At 46.4% G+C, this 19,074-nt stretch overlaps 1 protein-coding gene across 1 annotated transcript in view; it reads right to left on the reverse strand.

Moving 5' to 3' along the window:
* Window positions 1-19,074, reverse strand: part of PEX14 (peroxisomal biogenesis factor 14) — a 118,480-nt gene that overhangs the window by 98,015 nt on the left and 1,391 nt on the right. Inside the window, exon 2 of the mRNA XM_083454148.1 lies at window positions 8,453-8,500. Coding sequence (XP_083310274.1) covers window positions 8,453-8,500 — 48 coding nt within the window. The remainder of the gene's footprint in view (window positions 1-8,452; window positions 8,501-19,074) is intronic.

A 19,074-nucleotide genomic window follows, 5' to 3' on the forward strand; every position in this document is an offset into this window, starting at 1 on the left:
GATCCAGCTGTTGATAAAAGGGCAGAGGAGAAGGTAAAAGTGAAAGGGGAATCATGCCATGGCATGAGTTAAAGCAGCGCTGAAGTACAGAAGGAGCCCTACGACAAAGGGAAGACTTTTTAGGAATCCCACAAAAGACATGAGAAGTTTTAGGGGCCGGTCTCCCTCAGAACCATGGGCGGTTGCTGCCCTCTATAGGGCAAGCAGTGTATAGCATGGGATCCCTGGACCCCTCGCAAGCTGCAATGAACAGAGATACTCACACAAATGGGGGCCAGGTGGATTCCCATGTGTGCAGTGAAAACAGCCAATTCTCCAAATGGGCAGTTTCAGGTGGGTGGCACCAATCTACACAGGCAAGTCTGAAGGCCTCCACGGGTAACATTTCATTCATTTACTTATTGAATCTATGTCCCACCCTTTTCTCCAAGGAGCTGAAAGGTGGCATGCATTGTTCCCCCCCTCCTCATTTAATTCCCACAACAACCCTGCGAGGTGGGTCAAGCAATGACTGGCACAAGGCCGCACCCAGCAAGCTCTGTGACACGGTGGGGATTTGAACCTGGTGTGTCCCAAGTCCTAGTCCGACACTCTAACCACTGCACCACACTGGTGCTCAAGCCAGCGGCATGCAGTCCCCCCCATGGCAAGGGCTGCCCTAACATACCTTTGTCAGCCATACCTTTGTACAAGGTAGGAGGAGGCAGGGACGGATTGCATTCAATTACAACGTCTTGTCGGGATGCGCGGGGAATTTCAAGGAAGCGCTGCTATTGATCTGAGGCCAGGCGAGTTAAGCAGAGCTGACAGTTCCCCTTTAAACATGCTCCCTCGGTAAGTACATTTGCATCCGCGGACAGGGCGCGCGCATGAATTTGTCCAGGTCAACACATTAAAAGGAATCGACAGATTAAAAGAGTGCATTTTGCACGGACCACAGGGAAGGGAGGGTGAAGGGGCAAAAAAAAGAAAAAGAAAAGCCACTCGATGAACAGAGTCAGCAGTAAATAGACAAAACCAAGAAAGAAAGGAAAAGAAGAAGGATTCAGCTCAGAACTCCACCAAGAGGTCAAGCATCACAGAAAACAGTTTGACAAATTAATGCGTTCTCCAAACAGCCGATGAAAAGAAGTTGGCACAAGACGGAAAAACCATATTCCGTCGTTCTGATGGTGGGCGTGCAATGCAGAGAGCTAAGCGACTTTAGCATGTACTGCAAGGGGGCTTTCTACAAACCCTATTCCCTCCCCACCCACCAACTCCCTGTAAGTTTCTAGTCCACACCATTGCAGAGATGGGCTCGTCTGCTTGGCACAGCCCTGAGCTCCCGAGAACAGCTTTGAGAACACATAAAGGAGAGCCCTGCTGGACTGGAGCAAAGGCCCATCCTAGGCCAGCATCGTCTTCTCACAGTGGCCAACCATATGCCATTGCAAAACTCTCAAGAAGGACATTGACACCAGAGCACCCTCCCTTCCTGTGGTTTCCAGCAACTGATGTTCAGGAGCATCGCTGCCTCTGGCGATGTCAGCAGAGCACAGGCACTGTGACTAGTAGCCACTGAGAGCTTTCCCCTCCGTGAATTTGCCCAATCCTCTTTTAAAGCCATCCAGGCTGGTGGCCATCACTGCCTCTTGTGGAAGTGAGTTCCACAGTCTACCTTCCCAACATTTCATAGAAACATAGGAAGCTGCCTCTTACGGACGCAGGCCATTGGCCCACTGAGCTCAGTACGGTCTACACTGACAGGCAGTGGCTCCGCAAGGATTTCAGGCAGAGTCGTTCCCAGACCTACCTGGAAATGCTGCAAGGAACCTGGGGCTTTCTGTAGGCAAGGTGGATGGATGCTCCACCACTGGGCTGCAGGCCTTCCCTTCTGCAACGAAACCAAGCTCCACATTTTTATTTATTTTTAAGTTCTCTGCATAATATTTTCCCCAAGGTTCACTTTGAACAGTCCAGAGAGAGGACCAGCGAGCCTCTAAAAGTCTATATATATTTTCCGATCGGTGCGGGGATTCCCAGACAGTTGGAGTCAGTGGGCAACTAACCCAGAGCCCCCAGTCAAACATTAGTCAGGATAATTTAGGACTGTCAGCCAGAGAGAAGCTATCAGCTCAGCGACCTCTGGGCAAGCAGTAACCCTAATGGGCTTATAATGGCCTTGCATTCCTTCAGGCGGGTTCCTGTGGGTTTTGAATGCCGGGAGAGATTCCATCAGGTCTAGAAAAGGCTGGTGGTGCGGGTCAAAATAAAAGCAAGCTTGGTGGTGAGAGGGGCTTTAGCAAACCAAGTAGGATGAGGAGCAGTTGAGAAGAATACGGTATGCTTCGTTGGAGAAAAGAAAGTTAAAGTTCTTCAAATATCAGGAGGGCTGTCACATCAGGGCACACTGTGGGCCCCACATGCACTACACATTTGAAGCAGTATCACACCACTTTGTCATGGCTTCCTGCAAAGGCTCCTGGGAGCTGTAGTTTGTTAAAGGTGCCGAGAATTGCGAAGAGACCCCGCCCCCATCTCCTGTCACAGAGCTTCAATACCCAGAATTCCCTGGGAAGAGGGCCTGATAGTTAAATCATTCTGAGAATGGTGAATAACCCCTAAAAGCCCCAAATACTTTTGTATTTCTTTACAGGAACGATGCATCAAATTTAATTACCGTATTTTTCGCTCTATAAGGCGCACCAGACCACAAGAAGCACCTAGTTTTTGGAGGAGGAAAACAAAAAAAAAATATTCTGAATCTCAGAAGCCAGAACAGCAAGAGGGATCGCTGTGCAGTGAAAGCAGCAATCCCTCTTGCTGTTCTGGATTCTGGGATAGCTGCGCAGCCTGCATTCGCTCCATAAGACACACACACATTTCCCCTTACTTTTTAGGAGGGAAAAAGTGAGTCTTATAGAGCAAAAAATACGGTAATTAAATAACAACAACAACAACAACTTCTTGATCATTTTAGGCACTCTTTTACAAGGTTCTGCACACACGCACAACGACTCATCTCCTACAGGCCCTGCAAACTTATCATAATGCAAACATCATCAAATTTGTATTATCTACATAGGTGGAATATGTATGGAGCTGGGTGCAGAACCTTATTTATTTATTTACCATAAATAGTAAATTTATTTACTATTCTTAATAATAACGATTCTTATCTATGTAGTATTTTTGTACACAATTGCATATTTATCTGCAACGCCTTGAATTATCATTCACCCAGTACGTGCATGTGTATAAAATATCATACGGATAAGAAGAAATCCAAAATTCTTATTAGAAATATAGACCGTGAAAATAATACGCTGAACAAGTATGTATCATCGTTCATCTCGCCCTCACTCCCAACCCTTCATAGTTTTCATTTTTTTAAAAAATCCCTCTTTAAAGATGGCAACAATAACTGTTCCGACTCCTGTCCAATTGATCAATCATCTGTACATCATCTAAGCCCTAATAATGCATGTGGATTGATCCAAGCCTTGCACTTTTATCATTCCAATAAACGATAAAGGCAAGGTCCGTTTTCCCTATGATCTTTATCAGAAGTTTGCATTTTTAAAAGAAATTACTTTATTACATATAACAATGCAGATGTCTGAGAGGTGCAGAAACGAGCAACTGCTTGCCTCATGTTTGAAATCATATGGTCTACAACTTATTAGAAGGAAAATGATGCAGAGAGGAGAAGTGGTTATTGCAGAGGCTTTAAACAGTTCTACAGATAATAAGATCATGATACCACGGAAGCACGATGGAGCGGTCAATAATAGGTCCTGAAATACAATCAAAACCAGATAAGAATCATACTTTGCAGGAACTTGCCAGGCGTAAACGACCACCATGCAGCTGCATGGGCCATAGGTTTGGCTTTGCCCCTGGAAACGTGCAGAGAACGAGCAAGTTTTTCAGGTATTGCAACGAATAAGACCTTCTTAAATCAGGTATCAAGGGGGGAAGCAGAATTAATGCTCCGTTTTCTATTTCTATGCAAAGTAGACCCAGGCCCCCCAAAAGATACAGCTTCTACAGTCTTATTGCTAAGAGAAAAGGCTTTTGTCTCCACTGATCAAGTGCAGTTCCGCCCCATATTTCTTTTTACGCAGAGCCAAACTCTTTGCTTTGAGCAGAATGTCCAACCAAGAAAGAAAAAGGGAGGGGAGAGGGGAAAGGCTGTTTAGATTCCACAAGTGCTTGAAGGATCGAGGGGGGAAATTGGGCAGCAGAGAGACACAGGCGGGGGGGGGGGGGGAGAGAGAGAGAGAGAGAGAGAGAGAGAGAGAGAGGCGGCCGTGTCACCGAGCATCTGGACTCAAGGAGAAAGCTGATCCCACGCCAAGGGATGACAAACGCTGGCTGTAAACAGCACCAGAGCGAGTTGCTGACGCTCCGAGAACCACAAGGTTACACTTCCCATCGCGGAGCGTCCAGGCGAAATTTTAATGGGCCAAGACCGACAGCAGGGAAATGAGAGGCCAAAATTAAAAATAATAATAATAATAATCGTAGATTACAGCCCCCCCCCCACCCGGCCTCAGTCCATTTGCCGCCACCGCTGCGGACAAAGGGCGCTGCTGCCTCCCCGTTAGAAGCAGAGCTTGCTATTAAAGATCGCAGAGGTTACTCCAAGGGGACTGGGCTGGGTTTTGATGAACTACGGCGGTGGTTTGGAGAGGACTTTTTGTTTTGTTTCGCTGGCTTAACAAATGGTGGTGATTAAAGTTTCTAGCTCTCAAGCTAATGGGACAGAAGCTTGGAAAGGTAAATGCAATGATGCTTGCAAAATATTTGGAGGGAGGGAGGGGGTCCCAACTCTCGCCCTCCAAAGACTTGTTCCTACATATTTACCCAGGGATGAGAGGCAGTCCTTTCTCAGCTGTTATGGCTAAGAATACTGACAGTCCCACCCTTTCTAATACTGTCCACTTCTTCTTTTTTAAAAAAAAAAAGTGTAGGAGAGACACCTGAACCTAGAAGCTGCTGCAACATCTTTTGCCGAAGTATCCTGCTCAATTGTGCAATGGGATGCTAAAGGTAAAGGTACCCCTGCCCGTTCAGGCCAGTCTTGACAGACTCTAGGGTTGTGCGCCCATCTCACTTAAGAGGCCGGGGGCCAGCACTGTCCGAAGACACTTCCGGGTCACATGGCCAGCGTGACAAGCTGCATCTGGCAAGCCAGCACAGCACACGGAACGCTGTTTACCTTCCCGCAGGTAAGCGGTCCCTATTTATCTACTTGCACCCGAAGGTGCTTTCAAACTGCTAGGTTGGCAGGCGCTAGGACCGAACGACGGGAGCGCACCCCGCCATGGGGATTCGAACCGCCGACCTTTCGATCGGCAAGTCCTAGACGCTGAGGCTTTAACCCACAGCGCCACCCGCGTCCCTACAATGGGATGCTAGCACGTTTCAAAATGGGGGTGGGGAAAGGTGGGACAGCGCTCACTTTGCTCAGGGACACATCCAAACTTGCCAGGAAACATGGTGAAACTGGCTTGCCCCAGTGAGCAACCTGGCTGCCAAATTCTGCACCCGCTGCAATTTCCAAACCGTCATCAGATGCAGCCCTACACATGATGCTTGTCCGAACGCAAGAAGCCCCAGGTAACTAATAAGCTCACGCTAGAGGTCTGCGGCACTGAACGACCAGCGAGTCAGGCCGTAAGTGGGAAGCGAACGGCCGATTAGTTAAAAGGCTCTCTACGGATGCGTGGCTGGAAGTGATGACGACACCTAAGCAGAAATGAAGAGGCTACGAGAGGAATAAGAGAGGGAGTAAGCGGAAAAAATTAATTAAAAAGGAAGCAGGATTGAAAGCCCCCGTTCCTTTTCCACATGAGTTCCGTGGTACCCTCACATGCATGGAGGTTCGTTGCGAGATCAAGATTATATTTCAGGGACACTGAATTTTATTTTGTATTTTCTTGATTTGTGCTGCGTTTCCCCCCCACACCTTTTCCCAACGAATTATTTTTATCTTATATCTATGTCTATATATAGATATATGGCTGCGATGCGTTCCTCTTTTCCTCGGAGCAATTATGAAGCAGTATATAAAGAGCAGGGGAGATGATGTTAATTAAACAGAAGGTAATTTCTGTCAGCCCACAGGGTGGGGGGCAGAGAGTGAGCCGCCTGCCATTCTCCTTGGGAAGAAGGAGAAGAAAAATCAGTGCGAAAGCATAGGTACTTGCATCAGCAAGAAACAGCCTTAATTTTTTAAAAATATTGCAGACAAGAGCATGAAGGCACGCGAGGCAGCAAATCTGGAGCTCTGTCTGAGCTTCGTCCTACTAACAAACCCACTGAAATGAATGGAAATGACAGACGTAGGCCTGTTAGACTTTTCGGTGCCTGCTTAAAACCTGCAAAAGGGTGGCGCTGTGGGTTAAACTATTTAGCTAAATATGTTAAGATAATTTAATTGGAAAAGCTTGCAAATAATAGATAGGCTTAGGATTCAAATATGTAAGGATAAGATTCAAGATGTTTAAAGATAAATTAGAAAGAATGAAAGATGTTAAGTCACTAAGTTAGCTTTCTGAGAAAATTGATTTTGGAAAACTGTTAAAATGATATATAATGAAATTCAACCAAGGGGATTTGAGGAAGTCACTAAATAATGTTACCAAGATTTAAACAGGATGTATGTTTGTGTGTCTGTTTGTGTGTTTCAAAATTTTGGGGGAAATTAATACAATTTTTAAAAAAATAAAAATAAACCACAGAGCCTAGGACTTGCTGATCAGAAGGTCGTCGGTTTGAATCCCCACGACGGGGTGAGCTCCCGTTGCTCGGTCCCTGCTCCTGCCAACCTAGCAGTTTGAAAGCACGTCAAAGTGCAAGAAGATAAATAGGTACCGCTCCAGCAGGAAGGTAAACGGCGTTTCCGTGTGCTGCTCTGGTTCGCCAGAAGCGGCTTAGTCATGCTGGCCACATGACCCAGAAGCTGTATGCCTGCTCCCTTGGCCAATAAAGCGAAATGAGTGCCGAAACCTCAGAGTTGGCCATGACTGGACCTAATGGTCAGGGGTCCCTTTACCTTTAAAACCTGCAAGCCTATCCAGTCATGCAAAAGCTACACTAGAGGAGCCTGCTGGATCAGACCAGTGGCCCCATCCAGTATCCTGTCCTCACAGTGGCCAGCCAGATGCCCCAATGGGAAGCCCACAAGCAGGTCCTGAGCACAACAGCACTCTCCTCATTTCGGATTCCCTTGTTTCTGTCCTGGTAGCTAAGGGCAGGAAAAGCAAACGATGGTCTGCTTCAGGGATGGGGAACCCCTGGCCCTCCAGATGTTGTTGGACTCCAACTCCCCTCAGCCCCAGCCAGCATGCGCACAGATGATGGGAGTTGTAGTAGAACATCTGGAGATTTTGCAGTTTCTCCATCCATCCATCTATGGGGATCATTCACATCCTTCCAGATGTTGCCAGACTCCAACTTCCACCAGCCCCAGCCAGCAAAGCCAGTGTCTAGGGGTGGTGATGAGAATAACATCTGGAGGGAAACAGGTTTCTCCCACCTTTGGTGTGGCGTGAGAAATTTGAGGGTGTGTAAGGCCCATGTGTGAAACATCCCGGAATCCTCTGCACCTTGGAGGCCTTCTGCAGGAGGCCTTTCAATAGGGAAAGAGGTAGGGTCTGGGAATCTTAATTATGATGCTTTGTTCTATAGCAGGAACACCAAAATCTCAAAATCTCCTCGATGAGGAGCACGAAAGGAGGTTGAGATTTTGTAGAGGGTTTCCCTGATGAAGAAGCTGGATGTACTGCAGTGGTACCTCAGGTTAAGAACTTAATTCCTTCTGGAGGTCTGTTCTTAACCTGAAACTGTTCTTAACCTGAGGTACCCCTTTAGCTAATGGGGCCTCCTGCTGCCGCCACCGCACGATGTCTGTTCTCATCCTGAAGCAAAGTTCTTAACCCGAGGTACTATTTCTGGGTTAGCGGAGTCTGTAGCCTTAAGCGTCTGTAACCCGAGGTACCACTGTACTACCTCTCAGGTTAATCTGCATACACACAATACACCACACATTTCATTTTCATCAACAAATGGAGAAACTCTCTGCCAATAGAAGAGACCGGTTACGTGCCACAGTCCTCGAAAGAAAAATCTCTGTTCAAGAGCAAGCGAGTCCTTCATGGGTGGTTGGAGATGACCCTCTGCTCACCCAGGAAAAGATAAGGAGGGGGGTCACTAAAGGTCAAAGTTCAGAGGTCACCTAGAGAGCACCACACATAGCGATACTTAGGTCCTTCTGTCCGAGACCAAGGAGTTGACCCTGAAAAGAAGTGGCCAAACAGATGCTCTTTTCAAGAGAACAAGCTGGTCAAAACAAAACACAAAAAAGCAACCACATGGACATGCAGCCTATACCTGGTTGAGTTGAATTACATGAAAGCAATTTATTCTTTTGATTCCCCCACCCCACAGACGCAGGACTCACCAGAGCTTCGCGGGATGCTCCATTCTCAGCTCCAGAAGAAGAGCCAGTCTGTAAGAAGAAAAAAAGCAAGGTTAGAGTGCCACCCAATGGTCACTTCTAACCACGCTTAGCTGCTCTGATATACATACAAACAAACAGGAGCCATGACTCGCCAGGAGAGCACCCACTTTGAATGCTAAAAGATCTCCGGTTCAATTCCCGACATCTCGAGTTTAAAAAGCACCAGGTCTTACTGGTGAGGAAGCACTGCTGTTTCGCCCAAAAGGGATGTTATTTAATATTTTTGATTGTGATATTTATGGAGATGTTGTCAAAAGAAGGTATGATTTACACGACTCTGGCAGCAAAGCTGGTGATCACTGAGCAAGGGAAACCTGTTCCAGATCTTTCTTTGGAGCATCGGCACCAGTTTATTTTGCTTATTTTATTTATTTATTAAACTTATTAGTCACTTGGCACCCAAAGGTTTCCAAGCAACTTAACGTTAAAGAAAAATATATGCACATACATAATAACGTAGCAGGGGCAGGGATCGTATGATACATTAACATCTCATTTAACACACAACTTGTGGAAAAGCAAAAACAGCATGCCAGCAATATCCAAACCATAAATGAAGCAATAGTCCCACCCACTAATTAGCAGATGAACCTCAACCAGTCCTTTTTTGAATGCAGCCGTTATGGAAAAGTTTAGTCTGTGACTGAAACGTTAAGAAAAAAGGGGAGTCTTTTCACTTGATTTGGCATACTGATTTCACCTTGAGATCTGGCTTTTCGAAGAAACCGTCCATTCAGGCTTGGGAAATGTGGCAAGCAGGTATAATTAACTCATTGGTCTTGTACATATTTTTAATTACTTATTTAGCGGTTTTTGTTATCTTTCCTCTGCTGCAGTGTGAATTAAGTTGGAGTGATATGGGGCGATAACGCCTCTAAACAAGATGCATGCCCAAAGGTTTTGCCATGGTTTCTGTATGCAACACCTCCTTGCTTAAGGTGCTTGCTACTCAGCCTTGGGCAAAAAGGCTTGCTGCCCCCTACAAATGCAGAAGAGAGGGGACAAAGACAAGATGAACCCCCCCCTCCCCACGTGCAGAACCAACAACCTTCAGAAGTTGTTCAGCACGGCCCACCAGTCCGGCCCCTGCTGTAAATTTCCCTAAAACAAGCAATACCAGTGAAAACATTTTTTTGACAACTGGGTAATTTATACCCACGCTAAGAGGCTGTGCTAATAAAAGGATGGCAGATTTATAAATCAACATGTGTGTGTTAAATTAGGGCAAAAAAAATAATTGAGGGGCAGGCAACCAGCATGCCAAGCAGACCTAGGACGAAGGAATAAGAATCTTAAAAATAAATGACAGCTCAGGTTTCCTCCCCTGCAAGTGTTTTCATGCAAAGCTAACAAGGCACTGAAGCACGGAGCAATTAAGACCATGGCCACGGTCCAAGGAAAAATTGGTGTGCACTTGGATCCAGTGAAATCACAGAATCACGGAGCTGGCCTGCAACAGGAGCAGGGTAAACCTCAGCCTGGGTGGGGGATAGGGCACCCTCACGATGCCAAAGTGCTCAGCAGTCCTGCTTGGCACCCTCTGTGAGTGTTTTCACCAGACTGGAATGTGGCTTTGAATTCTGATCATACCTCTCAGTCACCTGGATGGAGGCTGTGTGTGTGTGTGTGTGTGTGTGTGTGTGTGTGTAGGAACCAGCCTGCTGTTCAAAGCTAAAATTTGCATCCATTGCTCCACCCACATCTGCTCTGGCCGCACCCACCACTGGAATGTGGCCCCTGGAAGGTTGCGCAGAAGAGAATATGGCCCTCAGGCTGAAAAACGTTCCCCACGCCTGTGTGTTGCATGAAGAAGGATTTTCTTCTATCTGTCTTGAAACTTCCAATGTTCAGCTTCATTGGGAGCCCAAGAGTTCTAGGGCAAGAAAGGGAGTCAGCTGCCAGTCAGTGTAGGCCAGGCATAGGTAAACTCGGCCCTCCAGATGTTTTGGGACTACAATTCCCATCATCCCTGACCACTGGTCCTGTTAGCTAGGGATCATGGGAGTTGTAGTCCCAAAACATCTGGAGGGCTGAGTTTGCCTTTGCCTGGTGTAGGCAGTACCTCACTAGATGGATGAACGGGTTTCACTACATATAAGTCAACTTTCAACAACCCTCTGTCTTAAGGGAAGGGCTGTAGATCAGTAGATCGTTCTGCCCGGACACTGAGGTCCAGCGCTGAGGGCCTTCTGGCAGTTCCCTCGCTGCGAGAAGCCAAGTTACAGGGAACCAGGCAGAGGGCCTTCTCAGCAGTGGCACCCGCCCTGTGGAACGCCCTCCCACCAGATGTCAAAAAGAAAAATAACTACCAAACTTTTAGAAGACACCTGAAAGCAGCCCTGCTTAGGGAAGCTTTTAATGTTTAATTGGTTATTGCATTTTAGTGTTTTGTTGGAAGCCGCCCAGAGTGGCTGGGGAAACCCAGCCAGATGGGCGGGGTATAAATAATAAATTATTATTATTATTATTATTATTATTATTATTATTATTATTATTATTGTAGCAGAATCACAGAATGGCAAAGTTGGAAGGTACCCGAGGGTCATCTAGTCCAACCCCCTGCAATACAGGAATCTCAACTCGAATACCTGCCTTGCACACAGAGGGTCCTGGGTTCAACCCCCCAGCATTTCCAGGTAGGGCTAAGAGAAGACTCCTGTCTCTGAAATCCTGGAGAGCTGATGCCAGTCAGTGAAGGCAATACTGAGGTAGATGTATCAATGGTTTTGTCTTAACATAAGGCAGCTTCCTATTTTCTATTTTTCATGTCCCCCCCCCCCTCACGTTTGTAGAAACACTTTTCATGTCGGAAATGCATCCCCCACATGGAGTCCTAACATGCTCTCTATCATCTTCTCTCAGAAACCAGATCTCACTTTATTTTTTTCCCCCCAAAAGCTGTATTGAATTTTACATAAATGTACAGATATATAAAAACTTCCGGGCTCCTCAGGGACCCGGCCTGAATGATTCACCCAATTAGATCTACATTTGGCTATTATGTAGGATATTGAACCACATCAATCAGTTCAGGTTAAGATGAAGGACTAAGAGAAAGAGACAGATGTCTTAAGAGAGGTCTCTAAGGAAACGGGGAGGGGGGGTTCCTAAAAAAAAAAAGTACATTGTTGAGATCAAGGGCAGAGAAGCAGTGCTTTTGACCTACACAATCTTGTAGACCTCAGCCTTTTGGATAACTTTCAATTATTGTTCTTTAAAAAAAATCCTATGCTTCTAGATCTCATGATTACTTGGAGGTGGGCTGTTAACAGAAACACTTAATGGATATAGTCATGTCAAAGGGTCAAACTCTTTTCCTCAAGAGATGTTCAAAATATTCCTTTAGTTATTATGAGACATATATGAATAACTACTTATTTGATCTATATTTTTTAAAGTTGTAATTTTACTGTACTATGGGGGGAATCGCAAAAAAGAGGGGGGGTAACTAGAGCAGATGTTCTTAGAGCACACTGCTTGCTTTTTAAATGATGTAATCCTGGGCATTTGAACCCTGGTTGCTGCAAGACCTCTTTTGACACACGTACAGTTCCCACTTTGAAATGCCATGCCTGGTCTTGCAGTAGGATTGCCGGGTTAAGATCAATTGATAAAAGACTTATAGTGACTTAACTGGTTTACCACTCTTGAAACTCAGGTTCACCATGTGATTTGAGGCTGGCACTGAGGAAGAGCAGGGCTCTCCTACTTTTAGCAGCTAGCAGTAAGCAGCAGTTCAACAAGTTAAACCTTTTCTAATACAGAAACCGTTGCGGGGAAAGCTTCACCTGTTAACAGCAGCCCTATTTGGAAATAGGAAGAAGTCGAAAGCAAGGACCCTTCCCTAGTGGTCAAGATGCATGAATAAAGGAAGCTGTCTGCTTCTGACTTGATGGACAGCGAAGAGGATATCAATGTGTCTGGTGGAGCTTAAGAGTGTACAAAGAGTCTCACTGTTGAATCAGCCCCACAGCCCATCTAGACTGGCATCCTATACTCAAAGTGGCCAATCAGATGCCTCTGGGGAGCCTGAAAGCAGGACCCAAGCACAAAAGCTCTCTGCTCCCCACCCCTTGTGCTTTCCAGACCCTGGTGTGCAGAAGCATCACTGCCTCCAATCTGGCTGGATTCAACCCTCAATTTTAAAAGTTCTCAGGAATAACAAGGCTTAAGGTAATATGCAATTCTATGAAATAACGGGGGGAATTACAAATGATTTTTTATTCCATTGGAAGTATACACCTGTAGGATGTTTAATAGCCAACAAATGTATACAGGCAACTGCTCATTTGTGCAGGGGTTATGTTCCGGGGCACCACATGCATAAATGAAATCACATATATTGGGAACACCATGGAAACCGCCTGCAGACACCCTCTAAACCTCTGGAAACCCTTGGAAAACTCTTTTAACAGCTCCACCACAATTGATCCCTCCAAACCTCCTAGCTCAAACTCCAGCTCTACACAGGCCTAAAAAGGTCAGTGCAAAGGCTCCTGGGATTTCACTTGCAAAGGCTCGGGGGGGGGGGGTGCGAAATGCTATTTTTGCACCATTTTCGCTGCTTCCGCAATCATCTCGGGTCATTTTTGCCCCTTTTCATGCCATGTCCAGGTTTGTAGCAATATGCAAGGTTGCACGTGCCTCAAACACATGTAAATGGGAAGTTGCCTGTACTTAAATATTTAAAGATAATTAATAGGTTTTGGGGGGGTTGGTTTTTTGTTTTTGTTTTTAGAATGCTCTTTATTTAGCAAATTAGTGATACTAGCAAAGCCAGCCTGGTATATATGCTAGCTTAAGCTACTTCTAGGATGATCCCTGTTTGTTAACTAGAGCTGCAATCCCTATACGCGCTTACCTAGGTGTGAGTCCTGCTAGCCCAAGGAAACATAATCCTGAGCTGACATGCTTGGGATTTGCACTGTAAATCCTCATTTATGTGGGGCTGAGAGCAGGACCTGGGCACAGCAAGGACTCTCCCCTCCTGCAGTTTCTAGCAAATGATATTCAGAAGCATTGCTTTCTCCAAAAGTGGAGACAAGAGGTATCTTTTGACTGAACCCAGGCTTCTTTCAGAGGTGGGATCAGGAAGAAGAAGAAGAAGAAGAAGAAGAAGAAGAAGAAGAAGAAGAGGAGGAGGAGTTTGGATTTGATATCCCGCCTTTCACTCCCCTTCAGGAGTCTCAAAGCGGCTCACATTCTCCTTTCCCTTCCTCCCCCACAACAAACACTCTGTGAGGTGAGTGGGGCTGAGAGACTTCAGAGAAGTGTGACTGGCCCAAGGTCACCCAGCAGCTGCATGTGGAGGAGCGGGGAATCGAACCCGGTTCCCCAGATTACTAATATACTGCTCTTAACCACTACACCACACTGGCTCTCTGGAAGGAAGGAGGGCAAGGTGCCTGAAACTGACGAATTCAACCACCCCCAGGTTTCCTGCAGTCTCTCTCTCTCTCTCTCCTTCCCCCTAAAGGGACAGAGCCTGAGAATATGAAGTTCAGCCAACTCCAAGGACACCAGAACTGGAGTGAGCCAAGGCAGAGGCAAGCACTTGCCCTCCAATTCCTACTCAACGGAGGAGATTAGGGATATGGGGCGGAAGATTTTCCGCAGGGGATGGGGGAGGATTCTGAAATCCAAAATGTTCCGTTCTTCTATTTTTCCATGCAAAACGTTTTCCCCCCATTTCATAAGTCCAGTGAGGAAGGATTGCAGCTTTTGGAACTTTCTGATTTAGAGAAAAGGCAAGTAACATGGTAGAAATGTTTTAAAATTATGCATGGCATGGAGAAAGTGGATAGAGAAAAGTCTTTTCTACCTCTTTCAAAGCACTAGAAGATGTGGACATCCAATGCAGTTGGAAGATTCAGTACAGATTAAAAAAAAAAGGACTTTCTTCATGCAGCGCATAGTTAACCTATGGAACTCATTCCCACAGGAGGCAGGGACGACTACCAACCTGGATGGCTTTAAAAGAAGATTAGACAAATTCATGGAGAATAAGGATAACTATGGCTCCTAACCATGATGGCTAGGCTCTGCCTCCCTAAGTCAGAAGGAGTAATGCTTCTGAATACCAGCTACTGGGAACTACAGGAGGGGAGAATGCTCTTCTGCTTGGGTCCTGTTTGTGGGTTTCTCACAGGCATCTGGTTGGCCACTGTGAGAACAGGATACCAGACCAGATGGGCCACCAGCCTGATCCTGAAGGCTCTTCTCATGCTCTTGCATTCTTAACAGTAACAATTAATAGACACCAGCTACAACCAGGGTATTTGGCAAGCTTAGCAGTTTCAATCTTTTCTGGGTTTGCTTACCAAAAACAAGCAAACAGACTATGCTCAATCACTTCTCTAAGCCTTGAGAGTCTTCACCAACCTGTTTCCTTCAAAATATTTTGGACAGCATTGTGGACTACACATGCTTTAGCTGATAGGAATTATAGTCCAAAACATCTGGAGAATGCTACGTTGGCTCTGAAGCGATGCTCTTCAGCCTTGGGTCCCCAGATGTTCAACTACAACTCCCATTATCCCTATCACTGGTTAAATTACTTGGGGATGATGGAGCCTGTTGCCCAGCTTCTGGGGACCCAAAGTTTGAAGAACACTGGTCTAGAGAACCAGCAAATCACCCTCTCAAAATATCCTGATTTGCACAGGACAATCTCCTAGTTCAACTTTTTTCTAGAAAGCAGTTAAGGCAGTGATGGCCAAACTTGGCCCTCCAGCTGTTTTGGGACTACAACTCCCACCATCCCTAGTTAACAGGACCAGTGGTCAGGGGTGATGGGAATTGTAGTCCCAAAACAGCTGGAGGGCCAAGTTTGGCCATCACTGAGTTAAGGGGATGAGATTTCTTGCAGACCCCCCTCTCACTAGGCTAATCCAAGCCAGGTCACTGTTTTCTTCCCTACACCCACAAACAATGGTCTCTACTCAGAGTAAAGCCACTGAAATTGATGAACCTAATTTAATCATGTCTGTTAACTTCAATGGGTGTACTCTGAGTAGGACTAGCATAGGATATATGGTAATACCATGTGCCCAAATTCGGGCATTACAACTCAGATGCTGGCTAGTTTATCAGTAGCTCAGCAGCAATGGAAGAGGAACCGTGTGAGAACTTTTGATCCTTCACATTAAACCGTAATTTGTCTTTAATTGCGGTAATTCGGAATCTCAGGCTCAGGGGCCCTATAGGCTCCTGGATTCCCCCAGGAGGGATTCTTTAACAGCTGACAAGATTGGTGGGAGGGGAGGAAGAACCCAGTTAGAGAAAGAAGAATTTGTTGCAGCTTGAAGACAAACCCATTTATTATGACATAAGTCACTGTCTCTCAGCCTAACCAACCTCACAGGGTTGTTTGTGAGGATAACTGGGGAGGACGAAAACTATGTATACCACCTTGAGGGAAAAGGTGGCATTTAAAATGTAATAAATAAATAAGCCAGAATCAAGCAATTTGATAACCTCCCCAGACGTTGTAAATTTCTACTGCCATTAGCGGCAGCCAGCCTGGCCAATGGTGAAGGATGATGGGAGTTGTAGTCCAGCAACATCTGCAAGGCTGGAGGTTGCTCAGCCCTGTTCCTAAATGGGTGAAAGGCTTTATACTGACATGCATGCCGAGAAGGAATCGCTTTTACCAGGTGACTTCCTGCCCGGCCTTCAAAAAACCAGAGAAGAGGCACTACACACGAAAATTAGCAGTTTGTGAGCTCACACAGTGAATATTATGTCCTCACACACCAAGATTTGTGTAGAAAACGAGCAACTATGCACACAGAGAAGACATCTACTTAAGAAATGGCAATAACAGTAATGAAAATAAGAATGGGAAACCTTTTTCAGCCCAAGGGCCACATTCTGTTCTGTGAAATGTTCTGAGGGCCACATGTCAGGGCTTGGCAGAGCAAGAGGCAAAAGTGGACGGAACAACAAATATAAATTCTACCTCTGTGCCGTGGGATAGTTTCTACACACAAACACCCTTCTCTAGCCCCCATCCAGGCAGGCAAGAGGCATTATCAGAGCTCAAGGACACATTCCAGCCAGGCCAAAACACTCAGGGTGTGACACAGAGACAGTGGGGTTCAGGAGAGAGGCAAAGTTCCAAGAACATAACAGAGATGTCTGGTAGGCTACAGTTGGCCTCTAGGGATGAGGTTCCCCACCTTTGATGTAAAAAGAGCCACAATGCATCAGATTGAGGCTCCCCCTGGTCTAGCATCAGGCTGCTCATGGTAGCTAAGCAAACGGCCCGCTGGGAAGCCCACAAAGAGGGCTTGAATCTAAGGTTGGTTGTTGGCATACATCTGTCTCAAGAGCCAATATAGTGTGCCTCCAGGGGCTAAGTCAAATCTCTGTGTTAGCTACACTGAAGTGACCTCCCCTGGGTGCAAGCCTGGGCAGTATGTATGGAGGTCCTGGACTACCTGGACTTGAGAGCCAGCGTGGTGTAGTGGTTAAGAGTGGTAGTCTCCTAATCTGGGGAACTGGGTTCGCGTCTCCACTCCTCCACATGCAGCTGCTGGGTGACCTTGGGCCAGTCACATTTCTTTGAAGTCTCTCAGCCCCACTCACCTAACAGAGTGTTTGTTGTGGGGGAGGAAGGGAAAGGAGAATGTTAGCCGCTTTGAGACTCCTTAAAAGGGAGTGAAAGGTGGGATATCAAATCCAAACTCTTCTTCTTCTTCTTCTTCTTCTTCTTCTTCTTCTTCTTCTTCTTCTACCCTAATGCCCTTTTGGCCTCACTGATGTGATTCAGAGGAAAGCAGAGCAATATGTTTGGCACCAGCTTGCATGCAGGAGTTGCCAGAAGGAGGCGCACAAGGCATTACCCAACCGTCTTAGGGATTCCACTGTGGATTTGTGTAGGGTTTACTTATTAGCCCTTTCTTCTCCCAAAGATATCCTGCAAAGCAGTGGAGGCTTAGGATCAGAGATTTCCTTCTCCTAGATGGACTACCATCCCAGGTTGACTAGGCCCTTCTGTCCCCATTAAAGCTACAATTTGCATCCCTCTGCCTGTCCACCAGCAACTGGAATTCCGAGGTATGTCATCTCTGAACACTGGTGGTTGGTTTCATTTATTCCCTTTATAAAACTCTTACTATACTACCTGAAAGTTCTTGAAGCAGCTTACAACAGATTGATTCCTGGCAGCTATCATGGATATGACATTAGAGTTCACAAACAGCCCATGTGCTGCTTTCTGAAAGATGATGGGCAACTACTCCCATCACCCCCAGCTGGCACAGCTAAATGCTCAGGCGTGATGGGAGTTGTGGTCAACACAGAACAGTAAAAACATAGGCATCTGCCTTATGCCAAGTCAGAGCACTGGTCTATCTAACTCCGCATTGTCTACACATCGACTGGAAGCAGCTCTCCAGGGTTTCAGGCACAGATCTCTCCCAGCCCTACCTGGGGATTGAACCTAGGATCTTCAACACTGAAGGCAGATGCTCTACCGCTGACCTACGGGCCTTCTGCCAAAATTAGTCCAGCAACATCTGGATGGTACCATGTTGACTACTGCCGGCATGTCCTGTTTCAGCCTTCTCCAACCAGGTGTTCTCCAGAAGCATCTGGCCTCCCAACATCATCCCTGACCACTGTGCCTGCAGCCTGGGGGGCCGATGGGAACTGGAATTGAGGAACACCCAGCTTACTCAATCCCTCCTCTAAGATGGCGATGTCAGGGATCGAACATGGAATCCTTGCCATGCAACAGGTGTGCTCTGTCACTGAGCTCTCTCAAGAGGTGTGCAACAAGTGTTTTTTGCATACATGTTTGGCAGGAAGCTGAAGAGGAATTGAAATAGCCAAATGCAGACAGAAGTGGCAGAGAGGAAACGCCCCCAATACAGCCCCTCTCAATATTATTTTACATATGCAAGGAAAAGATTACAAGGCCAACCTGTTCTCCTTGCTCCATGTGTGTAGGAGGCATGGAGGAATTATAAATGAGTTTCCCCAGAGCTGGGAGGGGCCCAGAGAAAACGTAAGCTCCCCACCATTTCTGCCTATCCCAAGGGGGGGGGGGGCGGAGTCTAGACTAAGCAATGCCTCCTTCCTTCTTCACACATTATGGAGCAACAGATACGTACCTACTTTCTCTCCAGGAAGGCCACAGAATCACAACATGAGATTTCTCTCCCATTGCTTTTGAAATATTTTTTTTGGGGGGTGGGGAGAAGCCAATACAGAAAGAGGAGGGGGGTAACTAGCAATGCACACATCTTTACTTTGACCCCAATTAGGTGTAAAGAACACACACCTCCTTCCCCACTTACACCCCCAAAGTCCACTTCTGATTTCTTCACCACCACCAGTTTAGAAAAGAGGCACACAAGATAAAGCAGAAGGAGGGAAACTGACCTCCCTTCACCTCCTTCCTCCATTATGGGTCAAAGGGCACTCATCCCAACACAGATTCCCCCCACCCTTTTCAGAAAGGGGAAAACAAAAGGTCAAAAGGGGAGAAAATGAGGCCAACTGTCCCCTTCCACCCTTTTCCTTGCCCCTTCCCTGTCAGGGTTTAAGGGCATCTA

This window comes from Podarcis tiliguerta, assembly GCF_965153285.1.
Source record: "Podarcis tiliguerta genome assembly, chromosome: 8".
Taxonomy (NCBI): Eukaryota; Metazoa; Chordata; class Lepidosauria; order Squamata; family Lacertidae; genus Podarcis; species Podarcis tiliguerta.